The 23,185-nt window shown below is 38.6% G+C and overlaps 2 protein-coding genes across 2 annotated transcripts; both read left to right on the top strand.

The window, feature by feature from the left end:
* Nucleotides 1-242: 242 nt before the first annotated feature.
* On the top strand, nucleotides 243-1,921 carry BDZ99DRAFT_400416 (cytochrome P450; the record flags this gene model as incomplete). Its single annotated transcript, XM_033716173.1, has 5 exons — nucleotides 243-556; nucleotides 624-1,173; nucleotides 1,228-1,479; nucleotides 1,543-1,709; nucleotides 1,762-1,921. Coding segments are annotated over 5 exons (1,443 nt in total), but the record flags the coding sequence as incomplete, so codon positions are not given.
* An 824-nt stretch (nucleotides 1,922-2,745) lies between these two features.
* On the top strand, nucleotides 2,746-6,256 carry BDZ99DRAFT_576350 (uncharacterized protein). Its single transcript, XM_033728575.1, has 6 exons — nucleotides 2,746-2,983; nucleotides 3,045-3,455; nucleotides 3,512-3,539; nucleotides 3,598-3,707; nucleotides 3,778-5,083; nucleotides 5,148-6,256. Exons 1-6 carry the CDS (start codon nucleotides 2,820-2,822, stop codon nucleotides 5,793-5,795), a joined length of 2,667 nt encoding a protein of 888 aa, XP_033570049.1. The 5' UTR covers nucleotides 2,746-2,819; the 3' UTR covers nucleotides 5,796-6,256.
* Nucleotides 6,257-23,185: the final 16,929 nt, after the last annotated feature.

Here is a 23,185-nt window from a genome sequence, read left to right as displayed (position 1 = left end):
CCGAATATATCTTCTAGCCACTAAACATGAATGGCACAAATATGATCTTAGTTCAGCGCCCTCCTCTTAGCTCTCTCAGACCGTTGCATTGCCCTTTTGGCACGACCGAACCAACATGCATTCGGGTCAGGCGGCCAACCTGGCCATATTGTGTGTTGGATTGGTAAGCAACTATCCTCATGGAAACCTTCATATTTGATTGAAGCGGAAGCAGCTGACAGTCCTACTCGAATGACCTTCAGGTCATAGTATACACCGTCACGTACTGCCTCTACAATGTCTTTCTTCACCCGCTTCGATCCTACCCTGGGCCCAAATCTTGGGCGGCATGCTTCGTCCCTTCTGCAATTCAAAGTCTCCGTGGAAGGCTTCCATACGCTATTAAAGAAATCCATGACAAATATGGTGGAGTAGTCCGGGTGTCTCCGAATTATCTTCACTACGATAGCGATCAGGCATGGGAAGAGATTTACGGACACCTTAAGGGAACGCACACCAAGACCTTTGAGAAAGACTACTCGTTCTACGGGCCAACTCCTTCTGGAGCTCCGAACATGTAAGTTGCCTAGTTATACCAACCTCTGCGAGTTGAAGGAAACAGGAACGGCTGACTTCCTAAATAGCATAATCGCCCAGCCCCACGATCACCGCAGATTACGAAGACTCCAATCGCATGCGTTTTCGGAGAAGGCTCTCGCTGAACAAGAGTCCTTCCTCGATAAGTACGTACGCACTTTCATCCAGGGTTTGCAGGACCAGGTCACCGGGCCAGCCAAGGGGGTCGTTGATATCTGTATGTGGTACAATTTTACCACTTTTGATCTCATTGGAGATCTTGCCTTCGGACACTCCTTTGGCTGCACCGAGTCAGGCAAACTTCATCCATGGATCGCCATTACTTTTGAGTATATCAAGATGATTGAATACATGCGCCTCACGCGGATTTTCCCAGTGGTGGAGAAACTGTTGGCAGTCTTGATTCCCCAGTCGTTGAAGGATAACCGGGCGAATCACGCCAAATGGAGTGCAGATAGGGCACAGAGCCGAGTCGAGATGAAAACGGACCGAAAAGACTTCATGTCTTATTTGCTCAGAGAGAGCGGCGAGAAAGGCATGACCAAGGACGAGCTGAATGAAGGCGCTTTGATTCTCGTTCTGGCTGGAAGCGAAACGGTGAGATTTTATCGAGGCACACAGTCCGCATTTTGACTAATCGGGAACCACCAGACGGCTACAGTCTTGACCGGCATGACCTACTTCATGTTGAAGCGGCCCGAGACGTACGAGGAGTTGAAACGCGAAATCAGAACAGCGTTTGACTCTGCAGATGACATCAACATCAATGCGGTTGCCAAGCTGAAGTATCTAAACGCTTGCATCGAAGAAGGACTCCGCATATTTCCGCCAGCGCCGTCAGCTCACCCGAGGGTTGCCCCATCCGGTGGAAGCGTAGTGTGCGGCCGGTTCGTTCCAGAGAAGGTATGATTTTTTTGTACTGCGGAACTACTGCAACGAAAGCCCCTCTGACTGTACGTGTTATAGACCGTTGTCGGCGTCGGAGCATGGGCGGCGCATCACTCGATACGAATGTGGCGCGAGCCGGAGTTGTACTTACCCGAGCGCTGGCTCGGGGACCCTGAGTTTGACAGCGACCACAAGAAAGCTTCTCAGGCTTTCTCTTATGGCCCGCGCAATTGTCTCGGGAAAAAGTAAGCCTCGTTGGAGTTGCTCCCTGTTGACGATTACTAAAATAGACGGTAGTTTGGCGTGGGCTGAAATGCGACTTATCATGGCTCATCTCGTTTGGAATTTCGACCTTGAACTCGACAAGCGGGCCGAGAACTGGATAGACCGGAACAAGATTTTCATTCTCTGGGAAAAAGTGGAATTGCTTGTCAAGCTAACGCCTGTTACAAGGTGAGAAGGGAAGCTCGGATTTTGAACATTGAGCTGATTGAGACGAATTGTTCTCTCGCTAGAGGTCAAGATGTACACTAAGAAATGCACCTGACAAATCGCTGTTAAGGCGTCGTAGGGCTTGAGAGCTGTTAGTATGTTCTACTATCTTCGCGATCCGAACCCTGAAAACCCTTCTCTCTTTATTATATCACGTGCTAGCACCCCGCAACGGTGGAAGACCGCTACGTAGCATCGGCAATAGACATATGAGAACCGCAGCAAATTGAAAGTCGACCCATCTCCGTTGATGATTGCAGGCATTTCTGCAGGTGGAGGGGTTGCAGCCGGTGTGGCTCTTCTTGCGAGAGATAGAGGAGGCCCCGCGAATCGGAGAACGGTGAGGGGCGGAATTATGGCGTCGAGCACCATAAGGATCCGCAAGACATTCACGGAGCTTCGGGTCCGGGTGTCATTCATTTGACCGAGTATTGATATTTGAAGGGCAATGTGGCAATAGTCAGACTCGCAGATTCCCTGCAGCCGTACTCGAGCTGAACATTGGGACGGGATGCGAAGGCGTGGAGGGAGAGTCGCCGCTGTGGGGCCATGCCGAGTGGGCCTTGGAACTAACTATGTGTAGCCGGCTGCGTCAAACGCTGTTTCAATCCCCGCCACCACTCACTGCTCACTTCTGGTCATACCGAGCTTCCGTGACATTATTGGTCCTTGTCCATGCACGCTGCTCGATGCTCGAAGCTTTCTTCCCCTCGGCGCGGTCAAGAGTGCGGGGTCCGGGGTCCCGCCACCGGCGCGCACCTGGCCTGGGATCACGACGCCAAAGCATCCTCTGACTTATAACCTGCGCATCTCTCTGGTTCCAACCCTCGTCGAGACGAGGCGCGCTGGATGCGTGTACTGCTATGCCTCGACAACGCACCAATCCTGCTCCTTACCCTTGCACCGCCTGTGATGAACGTTTCACTCGCCTGGAACATCTGCGCCGCCATGCCGTATCGATCCACAGTAGCGGTGACCGTCCGAAACCCTTTGGCTGCCAGAGCTGCGGCAAACGGTTCTGGAGGAGGTACGTGTGCATTCCACCACTCCGCCCCTTTGTAGGACTGCGGCTGATTGGCGACTCCAAGAGACATCTTGCTTCGCCACCAGCAAGCTTACGAAGCCGCTGATGAGGCTCACATGTCTGCATCGAACAACCCCCAAGCCACCCGGCGAGCTTGTCAGAACTGTAATGATCTGAAGCTGAAATGTACTGGTGGTCCGACCTGCGAGAGGTGTACCAGTCTCGGCCGCAGTTGCAAGTATGCGCTTGATCGCCGTCAGAAACTGATCAAGAAACGGGCAAATGCAGTCGGAGAGGGCGCTTTTCCTTCACACTCCACTGAAAGCACAGCGAGTGGGCCCATACTCACGCTTGACTCTACATCCGATCGGGCATATCAAAAGAACATAGCAGGCTTGTATCATGGCTTGCCCTTGCTCGATGCAGGCTCGCCGAACCAGCGGAGTAAGAGGGGTCGCTACGTATCACACGCATGGTGAGAGAATCCAGTCTCGCAATTGTGAAGTATTCTAATCCTAATGTCGCATTAAGCACCTTCTGTCAAAAGCGCAAAGTGAAGGTAACTTGACATCTACAACTTGCAAGACCTTCATAGCATGATTTGACTCAGAATATAGTGTTCGGGCGAAAATCCCTGCTTCAATTGCCGCCAAGCCGAGGCGCAATGTGTGTACAGCTTTAAAAAGAGGCGTCAGAGAATCGAGCATGTCCGCAACCCTAGCGAAATGTAAGGAGTTTCCCATATATTTATAAACAGTTCCTTTCTGCTGTAAGACCCTCTGCTTATCCGAAGTTAGACCAGAAAAAGCCGATACACCACCTCCATCTGCCACCAATGCACCAAGCAACGAGACAGATTTGGCTGAACATATGCGAAAGATGCTGAACCGAGTTTCTGCCCTGGAAAACGAGTACAGTGGGCTCAAAGACCAAATCATCTCTTGCTCTGAGGCAGAGGAGAGCGGATGGTCCTCCGGCGATGACACAGACAATTCATCTAGCTATTCCCGTCCAGGCACTATCAGCGTATTCAACGACAAACAGTTCCACGGAGCAACATTTGTGTTCGCCCCGCTAAACCTTATGAACGCTACCGTCGCTTTCGGAGACCATCGCTCAAACTCATCTATGCATAGAGATAGCTCCCCACAGGTGAACCGGATGTTTGCTCTCAAGCTGCCAACCTACCACCACCGGACTATCCGATATTTAGAAAGAGAGACAAGACTATACGACGTAACAATTCTCATCCGCTCATTCGAGCTGTATTTTGCAAGCCTGAACCATCATTGCCCATTCCTGAACGAAAACGAAGTTCGGACGCAGTTTGACTGTTTCATCCACGATCCAGATGACTTCCCCGATCGGCCAAAATTCCTGGCCATGATCAACCTCGTCTTCGCTGTTGTGAAATTCCTCAACGATTACTGCGCTGGGTCGGATGGTGTGCCCGCTTTGGACGAGTTCTGCCGCGCTCAGAGCATTCTGGATCGGCTTGCCTGGCCGGGAAACGCTAATTTACTGACAGTGCAATGTCTGCTACTAAAGACGCTGTATTTGCTGTACATCGAGAACATGGATGCGGCATGCGACACCATGAGCCAGATCGTACGCCTGTGTTTCAGGCTTCGACTGCATGATCAATCAGCATGGATAAATTGCACTCCCTTTGAAATTGTCATGCGCCAACGTATCTTCTGGACCGTCTATTTCTTGGAGCGGCACATTTCATTCAACACGGGAACTCCCTATCTTCTGCGAGAATCCGAATTCGACGTTGACATTCCAGCAAACGTTGAGGACAGACTCATGTTCCCCGACAAACCATTGCCTGTGGAAAACCCGCAGCGCTCAGCAAGCCCTTACTTGCGGTGTACGGTCAAATGGGGGCGGCTTTGCGCTGAAATTTGGGATATGAAGTTTGCGAAGAAGGCGCCGAATAGCACGCTCAATGCCGAGTTCATTGCACTCACCGATGCGCGAATTCTCTATGTAATCAGCGCCTTCCCCGCACACCTTCGCTGGCAACCAAGTGATGTCGGGCTGAACTGCGCTCCAAACCTTCCGGCTTATATTATTCGTCAGAGAATAGTTTTATTCCTGGTGAGTTTTACCAAAATGACTCGGTTATGACGTGCAAATACTTGTGCTAACAACCTACCGGAAGCTAATGAATCAACTCCGATTACTCTTGCGGCAAGAGAGTATTCTGAATCGCGGTTACAACCAGACAGTTGCAGACGATTGTGTGGGTATTGCAACCGGGTCCATTGAAGCGTTATATGTCTACCACAAGCAGAATGTCGAGCGGCGCATTTCCCGCTTTTCAGCAGTTTTCTGGTCAATCAGTCCCATCCTGCATCTTGCATGCATTATCCTGCACACCGAGAACCCTCGGCCCACGCGCGGCAGAGCCATCGAGGCATTCAAGAAAGGCATTTCCATCCTCCTTGACATGTGTCCAACGTTTACGCTGGCACGCCACACTATGCTACGGCTTGACAACATCATCACGAAGACCGAACTAGCGATCCAAGAATTCAGTAGTATTGACGCTTCCCAGGCGCGGACCTCCCAGGACCTCTCGCCGCCACAGCTCCAAAGTCTGCGGAATTTCCAGTCGATGGAAGCCTGGAGTTGGGACGATGAGATGTGCTTGAACGGAAGCGGCCTGGATGAAGTTAACACCGGATTCTGGGAAGGAAATACGGTAGTAGATGCTATTTTGCGGGAAACACAGAATAAAGACACCCCGTCTAGCATTAATGATGACTTGCGCAAGCTTTTCGAGTTAAGCGCGACGCAAGGGACGTAGAGTTCGTTTCATATCTAAAGAACATGCAAAATAATAAACTGCCAGTTAAAGCATCCCTAACTGTATTCTTATTCGTTATAGGTGTAACGGGTCGTCTCTTCTATACTTTCCAAGTACTCTCACAAGGCAAGTACAGGTCGAGTCGTCGTCGGGGTGCGATAGTCTTCAGGAGGAGAGGCAAATCAATCTTAGGCATAAGACGGGGTTACTACAATAGGTATTGAGTTGAACACGAGGTTCCTATCTACGAGAATGAGTGTGCTTAAATACAAAAGACAACTCCTAAAAAGTCTATGGCTCGTTGGGTTCTTCCACGAGCCAGCACCGAACGGTTGCTGCTCGTTCGATCCTTCCACGAGCTAGCACGTGACCTCTAGTCCCGTGACCTCGTAGCCAGGGGAGTCCAACACACCAAGGCATTGTACCCTCGTGCCCCTGGGTCCTGTATGCAGATTACGTGTAACCAATCTGATCTGCTTACTTGCTTCCTCGAATACCGCGGTAATCGAGTCATCCGTGTTACGGGTTGTAACAATTAGGTCACTCGTTTTGTTCGGCGGCTAAGTTAGTGGGCATAAATGTTGTAAGCCTGGCCGCTTAACCCGCCAAAACTTCACCACACAACACCACCAACGCGCCCGGCACGGCGGGCGCTTGAGGGCTCTGCTCTACTCTGTTCCCGAGGTCTGCTCTCGTCTGTCTACCACCCGCCGCTGCGAAAGCACGTGGGCCCGCGTTGAGCTGAGAGACGCAAGCCACGGCTGCTCGCCTGCGCCTTTGTCCAGCCCCGTCTTTCAAGGTTCTGCGCAAGGTTCGCGACAATCCTTCCTAACCCGGCTGCCTTAGTCACTCAATACGACCATCTTCAAAAACGCTGTGCGCCCAACAATGTCCTTTCCTCCCATCCTCCCCGCTCCCAGGCCCCACGATGCGCCAGCCCCGACGAGCTCAAGGGCAGGAAGCGGCGCACTCCCAGCCATGTATCGCTGAACGCATGCGCCGCCTGCAAGAGGGCGCGCGCCAAGGTAGGTCCCCGAGATCCGCTACCATGCAAGCAGGGACTAACGGCTGGGTGCTCAGTGCGACGGCGAAGCCCCCGACCCGTGCAGCAGGTGTATCGCGCGTAATATGGCCGACCACTGCCACTACAAAGTCCATGTAAAGACGGCCAAGGAGGAAATGGTCCGTTGCATCAAGACGCTCGAGCAGCAGAACGCCGCGCTGCTGGGCTCCATAGAGGAGCGGGAGCGTGCCATACGCAAGAAAGCCCTCTAGATTAAGACCTTCTTCAACGCCTTAAAGGAGGGCGAACGCGGCCCCGAGGTTGTGGCGATGCTGCAAGCGGGCCAGTTGTACAATCAGATTGTGGAATAGCTCGGGCAGCCCCCTTACGGCGGTATCACACATCTGTCCCCTTCCTTGGAGTCCCAACTATCGCGCATGGCCAAGGACGCAGACGCTCCAGACATCTTAGAGAGCACGACAGGCCACGAGACTGCAATAGATATTAACGCGGGCCCGGAGAGCCAGGATTCCTTTAAGTAGACTAAGGTCGACGTTACTAATACTTAGAGCCACCATCTTATAGCTCTATATTTCACCTAAATCCACCCTATATATATACTTTTTAGCAGGGACCACTTTATAGGAAGTTTCTAAAAGAGCAGTAATATATACTGCTCTATTTTTCTATTTAATACTATATATACTATAGGGTATTTCTTTATAGTAGACTAGGAGAAATAAAAGGCAAATTCTAATATTTTATTCTACTATTTCCTTAAAAAAGCATAAAATAAAGTAGGTATAAAGAACCGAATAAAACTTACTTTTATATTTACCTATACTATTTTCTTTCTAATTAGAATTAGTTCTAGAAAGGCCTATAAGGCCTTAGCTATTAAATAATAATATATAGTAATAGGTAAAAGCTAGCTAGTATAATAGTTAGTAGAAGTTCTACTATTAAAAGAAAATAAACCGCTTACCCTTTTTATAGAAGGCGGAAAGGCGCCCTTATTTTATAACTACCTAGTACTTTTAAATATTAGCTAATCTAAACTAATTTAGTTTAAACTAGACTAGTAGAGCCTATAACTAATATTACTAAAGCAGCCTTATTTATAAAACTTTACTTTAGAGGCTACTATAATAATATCTTTTTTTTTTAGAAACTATTTTTAGTTATATAGAAAATATATAAATAGCCTAAATAAGTAGTAAAAAATTAAAAGTAACGTACTTTATAAGTAAGCGGGCTACCTAAGTAAGTAGGCTACTTTATTACTAAAACGCGATATAAAATATAAATTACTTTATAATACTAATAGATATTAACTTAATATAACTTATAGTTTAATCTATAATAATTTCCTTATCTTTTTAATATATATAAGCGTTATATCCTATTTTACTGCAGCGCCTATAGCGCGCTTACTACTATATATTTCCACCTAAGCGCCTTCTATTTTAACGTATTTCGCCCTTAATTTATTTATTAGCTTTTTTTTAAGTAATTATTTTAGAGCTCTATACCTTTATTAGAACTTTTTACCTCTAAATTCGCTTTTTTTTACGCTTTCTACGCTTTATAGCGGCCTTATTTACCTTTTAAAAGCTTATAACCTAATTATATAATAATATAGCCCTATATATCTATACTTTAGCGCCTTTAATAAGTAATACTTATCCGGGGCAAATATTATACTATACTTTTTTACCTACTTTATATACCGTATATACGCACTTTTAATTACCCTATAGTTTTCTTCCGTGCTTTTACTAAATATAAGGATATTAGTGTTGTTTATAAACCTGTAGGCTATTATATTACCTTTTTATAGTACTAGCAGAAGCGTGCTTATAAAAAATAAAAAAAGGATTAGTAAGAATAAAAATCCTTATAGTATACCTGTATTAACCGGAATAGTCTTAGTAATATATCTTCTAATAAAAAGTCTTATAGTTTAGTTCTATAGAAATAATTTTATAAATTAAACTATCTATTCCGGTATATATTAAACCTATAGGTTATATATTATTCTTTTATAAAATACTCTATTAAAGGCCCCTAAAATATCTAGGCTAAGGAGAAAAATAATAAGGTAAAAGTTACTTTTCTATATAGTTTATATTTATTCCGTAAAAAGTTCTAGTGCTGTCTGCGTAGATTATTCGGGCCTTACGCCTATTTAGCTCGGTAGGAGCATGCCTTTCTCCTCTGCTATCTTAGATAGTTTTCGTGCTATAATACGTTTAAGCAGCTTACTTACTATTTCTAGCAGTGTAATTAGCCTGTATAACTTTACTATATTATAGAACGCTTTCTAAGGCTTATATAGCACTATAGTAATTAATTCTTTATACGGCTATAGGTAGTGCCCTATATATACGCACCTAGTAAAGAACCTGGCTAGCGTTAGTACTAGCTGCGTTTTGCATTTCTTAAGAATTCTATTAGTTATTTTTATAATACCCGGGGCCTTATCCAGGGCTATTCCTATTAGCGCGGAGAGGATATTTTCTACTATAACGTTTTATAAGGACTTATACAGCTCTAGGTATTAGTATTTTTTAATATTAGAGAGGTCTGCCTCTATAAAAGGTAGGAAAAACTATTCCGTAAGTATTTAGGCCTTAGTTTTATTATCTATATAAAGCGTTGCGTTATTAGGCCGTAAAAAAAAGGGGAATTAAGGCGGTGGCCGTGGTTTTTTTCTAATAGTTCTGCCCTATTTAGCTAGCTTCTATACGCCTTTCGGATCCAACGTAATTTTATCTACTGCGCGGCGCTATACTTTTATACTTTCTTTACGTATAGCCCTTTTCTTTCTATTATACTATACTCTGTATAAAATCTAGTCCTCTACTATTTTTAATAAGCGCTAGGTTCTATAGGCCCGCCTTATCTCCCGTACTTTCTTAGTGCACTCTATTAACCACGCAGGTAATACTTGTTTTAATAGCTTTATAAGTAGTATAGTTTTATCTATTATAGCTTATATATACTTATATAGGCGGTGTGTAAATATATTAAAATCTTCCTCCGTCTCCTGCAGGTTATTCCGAGTTTCTAGCTCGTTTAGCCGTATTACTAGGTTTTTTTATACTTTTTTCTATACTATATTCTTTTACAGCCTACGCTGCAGGGGTTTAGCTGCCTTTAGTAGTAAGACATCGAACTCTATATATATAGGCCGGTGATTAGAGTTGCAGTTCTATTCTTTTTATACTATAGAGGAAATTATTTATTCTATTAGCTATCCTATTATAAATATAAGGTTAATTATAGACTATAATATTCCTTTTACCTATATTTCTAGCTTTTCCTCTATAGCTAGGTTTATACCTGCTTCGCGCGTAATATAAAGGAGCTTTTCTACTTACTTCTTAATTTATATAACTTAAACTTTTTTCTATAGCAGATAGTATAGGTTTATATCTCCGATAAAAATATATTCCGCTTTAGTATTATTTAGTAGTAGGGGTAGTTTCTATATAATACTATTAGGGTTCGGGTTATAGATATTATAAATATAAATCCTTTTTTCCTCTATATAAAGGGAGAAGGTGTTAAAATCTAGTAAGTAGTGTATAACCGACTACTTATTAATATTTAGTTATTTATTAATATATATACAGGCTTTTATATATTCCTCTCCTATATATAGTAAATAGTATAACTTTATTATATACGTTATATATACTATATACCCCTGCTCCTACCTATATAGGTTCCTTTATAGTTTTTATATAGCTAGTACTATAGGTTATAGGCTGGTATTCTCCGCCTTTTTAAGGAACTTCTTTTAAGTTATTAAGTTCTTATAGACGTTATACTGTATAATAGTAAGGTTATTTAGTTATTCTAATATTAGCTTATCTTAGTGTCCTCTTGTTATTTCTTAGCTTGCCCGTTATCTACCTAGGTTCTTTACTTAGCGTAGATCTATTAGTTAGCTAGGTTATCTTATAATAATAGTATTTAAACCTCTCCGCTTAATATTAGCTAATCGCCTCCGCTATATATAGTTTATATAGCTAGCTGTAATAATACTTCCGGCAGCGTAGCTAATTGGTTAGGTCGCGTAAATTGGGCGGGCTGCGTTCTACTTCCGATTCCAAATGCCTTATTAATAGCGGGCTGGTTTTTATCCGCTGTAAGCACCTTTTTTAGCCGCCTAGGTCCGGGTTTCTTTAAGGGTGCAGGTATAGTAGAAGCTATAGATGCTATAGAGTCTATAGAAAAGGGCTTCTCTACTTATATTTTAAACTCCCCTATATATTACACCCTTTTTTTTAGAGCTATCTTCCTTATATACTATTATTTATTATATAACTGCGCTTAGAATATATATAGTTTGTTGCGCTCTACGGCGTATTAGCGTAGTATTGTCCATTTCTTATTAAGGGCCCTTTGCTAGGCCCTTTTTTAAATAGTGTATTTAGTACTGTATAATAGGTGGTTTCTATTACAGTTTATATATTTCTTAATAGTTTTATCCGGGTATACTCTTATATTATGCTCGCCTGCATATACTACGCATTTAATATTCTTTTTATAGTACCTTGCAACGTGCCTGTAGCCCTGGCAGTTAAAGCACTATATAGCTATAAATCCTGCCTTATACCTTAAGGCGTTAAGTATATAGCCTTTCTAAGTAATACTATTATTAATAGCGTTGTTTGCTATTACTTCTATTTATACGCCTATAATAGCCGAGCTTATATACTATACTAGGTTTACCTACGCCGCGGTAATAGCTGCCTTATTTTTCTATATAATCTTATTAATTATAAGTCCTAGGTTATAGGTTGTATTGTTTTCTATTATATCCTTCTATAGACTCGGGTTGTTAAGGTCTATTTTTTTAGGCACGCTGTGTACTTTAATAAGCACCGTAGGCGTGCGTATAGTAGCGGAGGAGCCTAGAATAAGAACCTAATTCTTTTTCTTTAGAAGGGCGTTTTTTAATAGCTTATCCGCGATAATTACCTTAATATCACTACTTTATAGCTTTCTAATACTACTAATCTTTATAGTTTCCGGCTCTCCCGCTGCTTATAGCTTTTTTATAATATAGTTATTCGTGTATATCGCGTTAGCCGCTTGCTAGGCGTCGTTTTTAATATAGATGTTGATTTTATAGAAGTTGTTTATTATATTCTATCCGATTCTCGCGTCCTGTCTAATTTATATAGCTTGCCCGATTTATATTACTATTAGGGCCTTTACTACTGCAGCTGCGTATATCTTTTTTTCTTAAGCTTTTAGCTCGCTAATACTCTTCCTTATATTCTTTATCTCCTTTATTAGTTCTTTCTATAGCGCGTTTTTCCGTTCGTTTATAGTTTTTTATATATAGTAAAGTCCTTTTTAGCCTCTATAAGTCCGAAGAACGCGTTATTAATACACGCGACTATAGCTTAGAGGAAATCTATACTAATAGTATTAAGGGGCTAATTCTATAAAGCGCTTTATATTTATTATACTTTGTTAAATACGCTTATAACGCTTCTATACGTGTTAAAAAGGGGCTTTTAGTTGTATTATTATTATAGGTGTTGTTATTATTATTATTGCGAGTGCAATTTAAGGTTAAAGGTTATAGGAAAGATTTAACCTACTATAATACTACTACTACTGCCCGGAGGGCTTTATAATTGCGTATAATTACTCTAAGTACCTTAAGGAGCCTATTAGGACTCCCTTTAGCTTCGATTTCCAACGGCTTATTAGGATAACTGTATTATATTTTTTTACTTTATATATAAAAAACTTACTATATAAACTTATATAGTAGACAGCTAATATAGGCGTATTATAATAATATAGTAACGTTTTAGTAGTTCTAAGTAGGTAGTATTTAGTTTTTTAGTTTAATAAAGTAAGTAAGTAGTTTAGGTTTTTATAGGTTATAGTAGTAGAAATTAAAAACTCTATAAAGGCAGCCTTTAATATTTTTAAATAGTTGCTAGTATTTATATAGCCTTATATTACTAATATAGTAAACCTTATACTATATATTATTATTTTAAATTTATAAGTTAACTATTTAGGTGTTATAGTAACTACCTATAATACTTTACCTACTATAATTCGCCGATTACGTGTTTAGTCTAGCTCTTAGTCTAGATTATATCCTAAAATATAGCCTAGATTACGTAATCAAGTCTAGGTTATAGTCTAGGTTATAGACTAAATTATATAGTATTATTACCTAATCTTATATAGAGCTCGTAAGCTTATACTATATATATATTCCGCCGGCATATTTTCTTTACTAGCGCTCTCGATTTCCTATTCCTTATACAACGTCTTAATTCCCTATATAGTAATATATTTAGCACCTAATTAAAACTTCTTCCTAAGCTCTTAAACTCCTGCTTATAGTACTATTATAATATTATATTATATTAACCTTTACCCTTATAATAACCCTAAATAACCTAACTACTATACTTTTAGAGCTAGTTACCTTTATAAAGGAATAGCTTGCCGTAGTATAATCCTTATTTATAGAAGCTCTATAAAACTAATAATTTGCCTTTATAAAAGAGATAGCAGTATTATAAAAGGAAATTTTAATAATCCGGGAATACTATTATAAATTAAATAATAGCTTAAAGCCTGTCGCTTCTATAAACTATACACGGACGCTAACTATTAAAGTTACGCCCCTTTATTCCTCTAATACCTTTTTAACGCGTCCTAACGCGTGTACTATAAAATTTAACCGCCTACCTAACCCTCTAATATTTAATAAACGCTATAAAAACCTTTCTATTTTTATCTAGAAACTCTAGTATAAACTAGAATAGAACGCAGACTAATACTCTACTAAATAAGCCCGGTTACTCTATACCTATTCTCGACTTAAACGCAACCTATTAATATTAGTAGCTTTTTTAATAGATTAAAATATATATACTATTAAGCTACTTATCTAATTCCTATAGGCTATATACGGCAACCTAAATAAGAAACTTACAGCTCTAAGCAGGTTATATTTATTAAAATAAGGAAAGCAGAGTTTTATATTATACTTTGCCGAATTCTAACGCTTTATAGCTAACACAGGTTTAAATAAAATTAGCCTAATAACCTAACTCCGGTATTTACTCTCTAATAAACTCCGTTAAGCTATAGTTAGCGTTGCTATCCCGGACAACTTAAATAGCTACGCCAACCTTATCTTAGCATATAATAATAATCTTTAATTCCTTTTAACTAACTACTCTTCCTAATATTAAGCCCCGACTCGGAAGAACCTAGACGTAATAGAAATCGACGCATTTAATTATGCCCCGGTTAGATCTGCTAAATAAGAAAAATACCGCCGAAAAGGGCTCTGCTATAAGTGCTATAAGTATAGCTATATCTTCTATAACTACTCTATACTACTGCTATAAGTCTAATTTTCTAGCCTAGATAGGCCTATAAGCCCTTATATATATATATAAGCTATAAGTCCTTTTTAATTTTTACCTGTCCGCTGTTTATTTATATCTATAAACTTATCCTCTAGCTCTAATTATTCTAGAGGAAGATACTAGTCCCGTATAAAAAAGCTGTTAAAAGCCCGGTCCTAGGCTTAAGTTGCCCCCTAGAACTATTCCAACCCCGGATTTCTATAAACCTATTTAAAGAACCTATAGCTAACTTCTAGAAATAATAGATCCTTACTCTATTTTTCCTATAGTAAGGTTTTATATAACTAGATATTATAAACCCTAATATAAACCACCTAAATACTAAGGTACTTAAGGAAATAAAAAAGCAGATTAAACTAATAACGCAAGAACGAACTATAGAACTTTAAGAAATAAGGGTTAGTTAAATAGGGATCCTGGATTCCCCTACGGACTGCTAGTAGATAGAAACGATTTAGAAACAGCATATAATAGAAGGTTATATATAGGAATTATTACTAAATTATAGCAATCTAGGAATAAATAGGAATTATTACTAAATTATAGCAATTTAGGAATAAGTAGGAATTATTACTAAATTATAGCGATCTAGGAATAAGTATAAGGTTTTCTAGGACGGAGCTTTTATATATAAGGACGCTCCTTTATATAAATAGAAACCTTATATTTAACTTAAAACTTTAATACTACCTATTAGAAGTAACTACCCTATTTTATACCTAAAATTAATTTTACCTTACCTTTTAAAGACTATTACACCCCGATAATAACTTACCTATACCCTGCTGTAGTATATAACACTTAAAAGGTATAAAAGAAATAACCTATTATACTTTAAACACCGCTATATTAAAGAAGTTAACGTATTCTACTACTAAGCCGGCTAAACTACTAAGCCGGCTACTTTTCCTTAGTATAACCAATACTATATTTATATAGCAATATATTAATAATACAGCGATTATTTATCTTAGTAAAAAGGCAGTATTAATCTCGCGCTTTAAGCCTTTACTTCTAGTTAATTTAGGACTATATAACGCGCTGTAGCAGCCTTTAATATATAATATTAGCAGCTTTCTAATCGGCTCTATAGAATTATATTTTAACCTTAATTACAACTAAACTGCCTAAAGCTTACTGCGACCGAAGAGTATATAATTATATAATATATTTTTAGCCTAAACTTATAAGGATTTGCGCCCCGGTTATATAAGGTGGCAGATATAGTAAATAAAGTACTGGCTGCGTGTAGTAGAATACTAGTAGGTAAGAACTAGACTTAATAGTTTATATTTTATATAAAGGAGCTTAAAATAGCTTTTAATTAGGTAAAAGACTGCTAGAAAATACTTTAGGAAGACCTAGAGGTTATTAATATATAGTTTACTCTTATATAAGAAACTATAGCTAAGTATAGCGTCTACCTAAATAATATCTACAACTTTAATAAAACTAGCTTTTAAATAGGTATAATTAGTATAATAAAGGTTGTTATAGGTTTAGAGAAACGTATAAGGCCTAATCTTATTTAACTAGGCAACTAAAAGTAGGTTATAGTTATCTAGAGCATCTACGCTGCCGGATATATAACCCTACTATTTATTATTTATAAAAAACGCGTTTATATCTCTATATAGTATAAGGAAGTAGAAATACTATATAATTAGAAGCTCTTTATCTCTAAAAACGGCTGGACTAATAATAAGCTTAGTTTTAAGTAGTTAAAGCACTTTAATATATATATAAAGGCGCGTTAGGTAGGGTTATATAGGTTGCTAATTTTGGACGGCTATAAAAGCCACCTTAACTAAGATTTTAAGGATTATTATATTAAATATATCACGGCTTAAACGGTAAAGCTTACTGCACAGCGTAACACGTAATATTAGGACCCGGCGAGAGGCCTTATTATAAGGGCCTATACAAGCCTTAGCAGGAGTATACCTACTAACCGCCGCCCTACCTTTTTATAGCTTCTTAAGCTATATTTTATTATTTAACCCGCCTGCCTGCTGTGTATTATAAAACACGTAGTAAATTTAGTTATTACTTCTACCTACCTGCCTAAGCTAGCTAGGGTAATCCTGCCGCCTAAAACTATAATATATACACGATTTACCTATAGGCGGCTATTTAGAGCGCGGAAAACCTTTTAAAATCTTCTAGAAAGAATACTACTAGCCCCGGATATTCGAGATAATCTGCTAATATATATATATTATATTATATTAGGTTCTATTAGGCCGATTTAGCTCCTGTTAGGGTTTATATAGCAGTACTATCTAGGTTTTATTTATAAGGGGAAACCGTTCGCTCTATAGTAGTCGGGTAAAAACCTTATTTTCTATAGTATATAACGCCTTATATTCCTTTTATTTCTGCGCGGCTATAGGAAACGCGTGGCAGCTCTATAAGTATTACTATAGAGTAAGCTATTTTAATATATTTTCTAAAATTAATCCGGTGTTCGTAGGCCCTAGGTTCCAGGGTTATATAGTATTTAGAAGGTTAGTAAGGTCCGGGGTTTATATTAGGGCGCGCGTGCCTTTACTATATACGCGTGCCCTTTTTTCTTAAAAGCTAAGGTATTAAATTAAAGGATAATAGGAAATTAGAAGGGTTACCCTATTATAGGCGTGCCTATAGTTATATAATATACGTGTATACGTGTAGTTCTATTTTTAGAGTATAGCTATATAAGTTAGCTAGCTATATAGCTAGCTTTTCTATTACTATTTTTCTAGCTATAAAAAGGTAAAGTAAAAAGTCTATTTAGTATAGAAACTATTATAAAACAGCCTTATTTCCTTTATAGTCTTTATATAGCTATATATATATTTTTGTTCTAGCCTTAAAAAATATATTACCTCTGCTATTATAGTATTATTTATAGTATATTACTATATACTTTAAAAACTATAGTATATACCTATAGAAGTATATAGGTAAAGGATAATTAGGTATTTTTATACGGTGCAGGTATATATTAAGCCTTATATATTCTATTTATAAAAGTATAATAATTAAGCTTTCTACTTTTATAAGCTTATAGTATTTAGTTACCTAATTTTTATTCTATTTTATATTAAGAGCCGGTATAGAAAAGCCCTTTTATTTCTTTCTATAGGCCTTTTATTTATTCCTCTACTTTTTCTTATATACTTCCTATATTGCTTTTTATCTTAAAAGCTTATATAAGTTATCTAACTGCCTTTTATACCTTAGAGCTAGTGCTATAGCTTTAACCGCGAGCCTTTTTAGTATATTACGCCGGCTTAGCTTATATTTAGGCGTTTTCCTAGGCTTATAGTATTTTCTAATAGTGTTTTTAATAGTATAGCACGTGGTTTTAATATACTTTTTAGCCTAGCCTGCGCGCGTGCAGTCCGCGTACGCTACTATAAGTTCCTTTAGCTTAAGCCTTAGAAAAGGGTAAAAGGTTTTATATTTAAGCGTTTTAATATCTATTATTGTTACAGTATCGACCGCGACACCCTACCTACCGAAATTCTGCCGCAGATTGCTACAACTCCAGCAATCTGCACCGGCCTACTACTGTTGGCCGGCCTCCTGCCCTGCCTACCCTGCTCCGCTCCCGTCTCGCTTCCGCTTCCTATCCTGTCCCGCTCCAGCCACCTACCGGCTGCCCCCTTTTCCTATTACCTGATCTGGTAAGGACCTCGCGTACACGCGTGCCACGCGCCGAAATGGTATAGAGGCCGTACGCTACGCGCTCGGCCACGCCCTTATATCCGGTGGCCCGTCTCCCGTCTTCCTATTCCTTATACAACGTTTTAATTCTCTATATAGTATTATATATAGCACCTAATTAACGCTCCTTTTTAAGCCCTTAACCTCTCGCGTATAGCGCTATTATAATATTATATTATATCTACTTTTACTACTATAAACACCCCTGCTAACCTAACTATAATACTTTTAAAGCTTATTAGCTCTATAAAAAAAATAGTAGGCTGCTGTAATAGAAGTTCTATCCGCCTAGAAATAGGAAATTACTGCTCTGCAGGAGGAAGTAGCTGCAATTCGGTTTAAATCTACCCCTACTTTACTACTAGCGCCCGACTAATAATTTGCAGGGCCTTCTATTTATAAATTAAATAATAGCTTAATACCTGCTAATAATATAAACTGTATACGGACCCTAACTATTAAAGTTACTCCGCCAACTTTAAGAGACTCCTCCCTAACAGCCGCCGCCCTGCCGACCCTAAAAACTAAATATTTAATTAACCCTCTAATATTTAAAGGGAGTTAAAAGAAACTCCTAATTTTTATCCGATAACTATAGTATAAACTGGAAGGAAATGCTAATTAATACCTAACTAAACGTGCTCGCCTGCTATACGCTTACTCTTAATTAGAATCTAACCTATTAACACTTATTAACCCCTTAATAGACTAAGATATCTGCACTATTAATTAACTTATCTAATTCCTGCAGGCTATATATAGTAATCTAAACTAGAAACTTATATTCTTAAATTAACTCTATATACTAAAGTAAGGAAGGCGTGCCTTTATATTATACTTTACTAAATTTTAATAACTTACCGCTAATATAGATCTAAATAAAGCTAGCCTAATAACTTAGCTCTAATACTCCCTTTTTAATAAACTCCGCCGTGTAATAGTTAGCGCTACTACCCCGGATAATCTAAATAACTATACTAACTTAATTGCGAAGTATAATAATAATCTATAATTCCTGCCCGGCCGACCCTTTTAATATTCCCCTCTATTATAAAAGGACCTAGATATAATAGAAATTAATATATCTAAATATACTCTAGCCGGCTTAGCCGAACAAAATAAATATTATTAAAAGGGCCTCTACTTTAAATGCGGAAAGTATAGCTATATCTCCCGCAATTATTCTATTTTTTTACCCTAAGTCTAATTATCTAGCATAGATAAGCCTTTAAGCCCCTAACCGCGCATATACGCGCAATTAACTAATTCCACCTAATTTTTATCTGCCCGCCGTTCCTCTATATCCACTGCTTTATTCTCTAGCTCTAATTAATCTAGAGGTAGCCGCTCGTCCTATATAAAGAAGTTGTTAAAAGCCCTATTCCGGGGCTAAGTTACCCCCTAGAACTATTCTAACCCCGGATTTCTATAAACCTGTTTAAAGAACCTAAACCTAACTTCTAGAAATAATAGATTTTTATCCCTATTTCTATATAATAAGGCCCTACCTATATAGATACTATAGCTCTAATTAATAGTAGAGCTATAGGTATAGGTTATATTTACAGGAATCTGGCGCGCGCATAGAACCTCCGCCTTAACCTGCTTCCTTATATTTTACGCCTAACTAGATTTAATAGAAAAATGCTTAAAGGAGAATAGATTATATACTCTATATAAGTAACCCTCCGCTACCTAAACTATATAGAATAGATCCGTTTCTATATACTAGAACTCGGCAAATATAAGCTGCTACTAGAATAGCCCTAGCTATATAAGCACTGTATTAGATTTAACTATAATAACTAATAACTATTATTTTAATTATTCTAATACTAGGCGCAATGCCTGCGCAACTCCTAAACCTCTATAATAAGAACTTATATAGAACAGCTTCCTAAAGCGCCCCTTATTAAGCAGTGCCTAATACCTTTAACCTAATACTCTTACTTATAGTAATTAAGCCTGTCTATATAATACTAATATAATTACTAGCTTCCTAAAATAGTATACTAGATAAATATGCCCGACTCTAAACCTAAGCTAAAAACTAAACCCGAAACTAAATCTAATTCTAAATTTAAACCTAATACCCGGACGGATATTTATATACTAAACGCGGCGTCTATAACCTAATTAGCCTAATAACCCGATTATAAAATCTTTGCTATTACTATTACTAATATTAATAAGGCCTTAGCTCTAAAGACCTAAACCGACCTAGCTATAAAAGTCCTAGTATAATATTACTATTTACTAAAAACCTTCTTCTAATAGAAAGCTAATAAGTTACCTAAATACTAAATATATAATTATAAAATTATGCTTAAAAACAGTAAACTGCATAGATTTAGCCTGTTATACGGAATATTACAAAACAAATTAAAGGTGCTAAGGAAGTACCTTAACAACAACCTTGCGAAAGGATTTATCCGTGCTAGTTTATTACCTATTGCCTCTCCGGTTATCTTTATTAAGAAGCCCGGAGAAGGCCTATAATTCTATGTCGACTACTGCGCGCTAAATACTATAACTGTTAAAAACCGATACCTAATCCCCTTAATTTAGAAGACCCTAATATAATTAAGTAAGGCGAAATACTATATAAAGCTTAATATTGTCTCCGTATTTAATCGCTTATAAATTGCGAAAGGAGATAAATAGCTAACTGCTTTCCGGACGCAATACGGCCTGTTTAAATACCTAGTAATGCTATTTAGATTAGCTAACGCTCCTAGCATATTCCAACACTATATAAATAATATACTCCGCCTGTACCTAGATATATTCTATACCGCATATATTAATAATATTCTAATATATAGCAAAAACTTTAAAAACTACTAGTATTATATAAAGCTAGTCCTAGAAGTAATAAAAGCCGCCGGCCTATAACTAAATATTAATAAGTGTAAATTCTATTAGAATAAGGTTACCTACCTAGGGTATATAATATTAACCGGCGGAATTAGTATAGACCTAAACAAGATTAAGGATATCTATAACTAGGAAGTCCCCTATAATATTAAGGACGTACGAGCCTTTATTAGATTTATAAACTTCTACCGATAATTTATTAACAATTTCTCTGGCCTGGCCGCTTCCCTAATTATACTTATAAAGAAGGATATTCTGTTCCGGTTTAATAAGTCCTGCTGTGCGGTATTTAAACAACTTAAGACAGCGTTTACCACCGCCCTAATCCTCTATTATTTTAACCCTAAACTGCTAATTATTATTAAGGCTAATTTATCCGACTATATAAATACTAGAGTGCTCTTATAAATAGATAAATAAGGAATACTCCGACCTATAGCCTACTTTTTAAAATAATTAAGTCCTGCTAAATATAACTATAAGATCTATAATAAGGAACTCCTAGCAATTATCCAATACTTTAAATAGTGGCGGCCTAAACTAGAAGGCGCAGTATTTCTAATTTAGGTTTTTAGTAACTATAAAAACCTGCAGTACTTTATAACTATAAAGCAGTTAAGCTACTAATAGGCTTATTAGTCTAAATACCTGTCCTAATTTAACTTCTTAATTACCTACTAACCTGGCAAGTATAGTAAGAAGCCTAACGCCTTAACGCGTTGTACGTAAGATACGCCTGTGTAAAAAGAAGCTTAAGCAGCCTAAAATTAGATACTACTCTATTCTAACCTATTTATATAGTTAAATCTAACAGAAACTAACTAAATAATTTAGGAGATTATTAAGGATAAATACCTAAATAATAAGTTTATCTAGGAAGTCTTGGAGATATTATGCTCTAGAGTACGCCGCTCTAAGAAAATTACCCTAAGCAAATATAAAAAGTAAAATAGCAAGCTCTACTTCTACAACTAAATAGTAATTCCTAATAATAATAAACTAAAGATTAAACTGCTTTATTATATGCATAATTCCCCTATTAGCGGCCACCCTAGATATAGAAAGACTCTAGAAATCCTCTAAAAAGAATACTACTAGCTATATATATTTAAAATAATCCGCTAATTTATAGTATACTATTACACCTATTACTGTATAAAGGCTTTAAGAAAAAAGTATAATAGCTTCCTAAAACCCCTGCCTATCCTGCAGTATTACTAGCAAGATATTTCTATTAACTTTATTATTAAACTACCTAAATCTAAAGGCTGCACTAATATTATAGTTATAGTAGACCGCCTAAGCAAGTACTAATATATAATTCCCTGTAAAATAATCACGGCTAAGGCTATAGCTAACCTATTCTACTAATATATTTAGGTATATTACGGATTACCTAATATAAACTATAAGTAAGATAACTAGGTTACCTAGCTGCCGTCCGCTTAGTTTAAGGTAAATAACACCTAATCTAAATTAATAATAGTAATACTATTTGTTACTATCTTAGGATAACACCTAAAAATAGGCTTTAAACTGCTATTAGGAACTCCGCGCCCTGCCTATTAAGCACTGTAAGCACTTAAGGCTAATTAAATAGTTAATAAAATATTAGATATTAAGCAGTTTATCCGCGAAAAGATAACTTAGGCCTAAGTAATATAAGAAGAATACGCTAACTGAAAATATATAGGCGCACCGGCCTATAAAGTAGGTAATAAAGTCTGGTTAAATGCACGGAATATCCGTACAAATCGACCCGCTAAGAAGCTCGATTGGAAGAACCTAGGGAAGTTCCCGATTACACAGATTGTTTCTCCGTACGCCTATTAACTAGGCCTACCTAAATCTATGAAGATACATCCTGTCTTCTATATCTTGTTACTCCGTCCTGCCGCTCCGCAAGCTGACTACCTGCCTGGCTAGGAGTCGCCCCCACCTGAACCTATTTAAGTTAAAGAAGAGACTGAATGGTATATCGACCGTATTGAAGGCATGCGCCTGAACTGGCGCCGAAAGCAATACAAGTACTTAGTCCGATAGACTGGATACGACGACCTGTCCTGGCAACCCGTTGACAACCTGAAGGACACTACTGCTGCGGCTGATTATCATCGCCGCCACCCCGAAGCTCACGATCCTGCGTCCGATAAGCCCCGTCCTGCTGGACCCTGAAACCTTAATCAAGATTCGATTCACGGCCCTACTCCCGACAAATAGCCGTACACATCACGAACAGCGCCTCCTACTCGCCAAGAGACTTGGGTTTAGGAGGGGGGTACTGTCACGGTATCGACCGCGACACCCTACCTACCGAAATTCTGCCGCAGATTGCTACAACTCCAGCAATCTGCACCGGCCTACTACCG

This window comes from Mytilinidion resinicola (genome assembly GCF_010093595.1).
Source record: "Mytilinidion resinicola strain CBS 304.34 unplaced genomic scaffold BDZ99scaffold_28, whole genome shotgun sequence".
In the NCBI taxonomy this organism is placed as follows: Eukaryota; Fungi; Ascomycota; class Dothideomycetes; order Mytilinidiales; family Mytilinidiaceae; genus Mytilinidion; species Mytilinidion resinicola.
This window is presented reverse-complemented; position numbering and strand designations above follow the sequence as displayed.

What these genes read in the sequence shown, in the direction of transcription:
- BDZ99DRAFT_576350 (XM_033728575.1), top strand. Translation starts at nt 2,820, where the DNA reads ATGCCTCGACAACGCACCAATCCTGCTCCTTACCCTTGCACCGCCTGT. An exon ending in GTCAAAAGCGCAAAGTGAAG is followed by an intron (nt 3,540 to 3,597) that starts GTAACTTGACAT and finishes CTCAGAATATAG; the next exon opens with TGTTCGGGCGAAAATCCCTG. An exon ending in AGAGAATAGTTTTATTCCTG is followed by an intron (nt 5,084 to 5,147) that starts GTGAGTTTTACC and finishes ACCTACCGGAAG; the next exon opens with CTAATGAATCAACTCCGATT.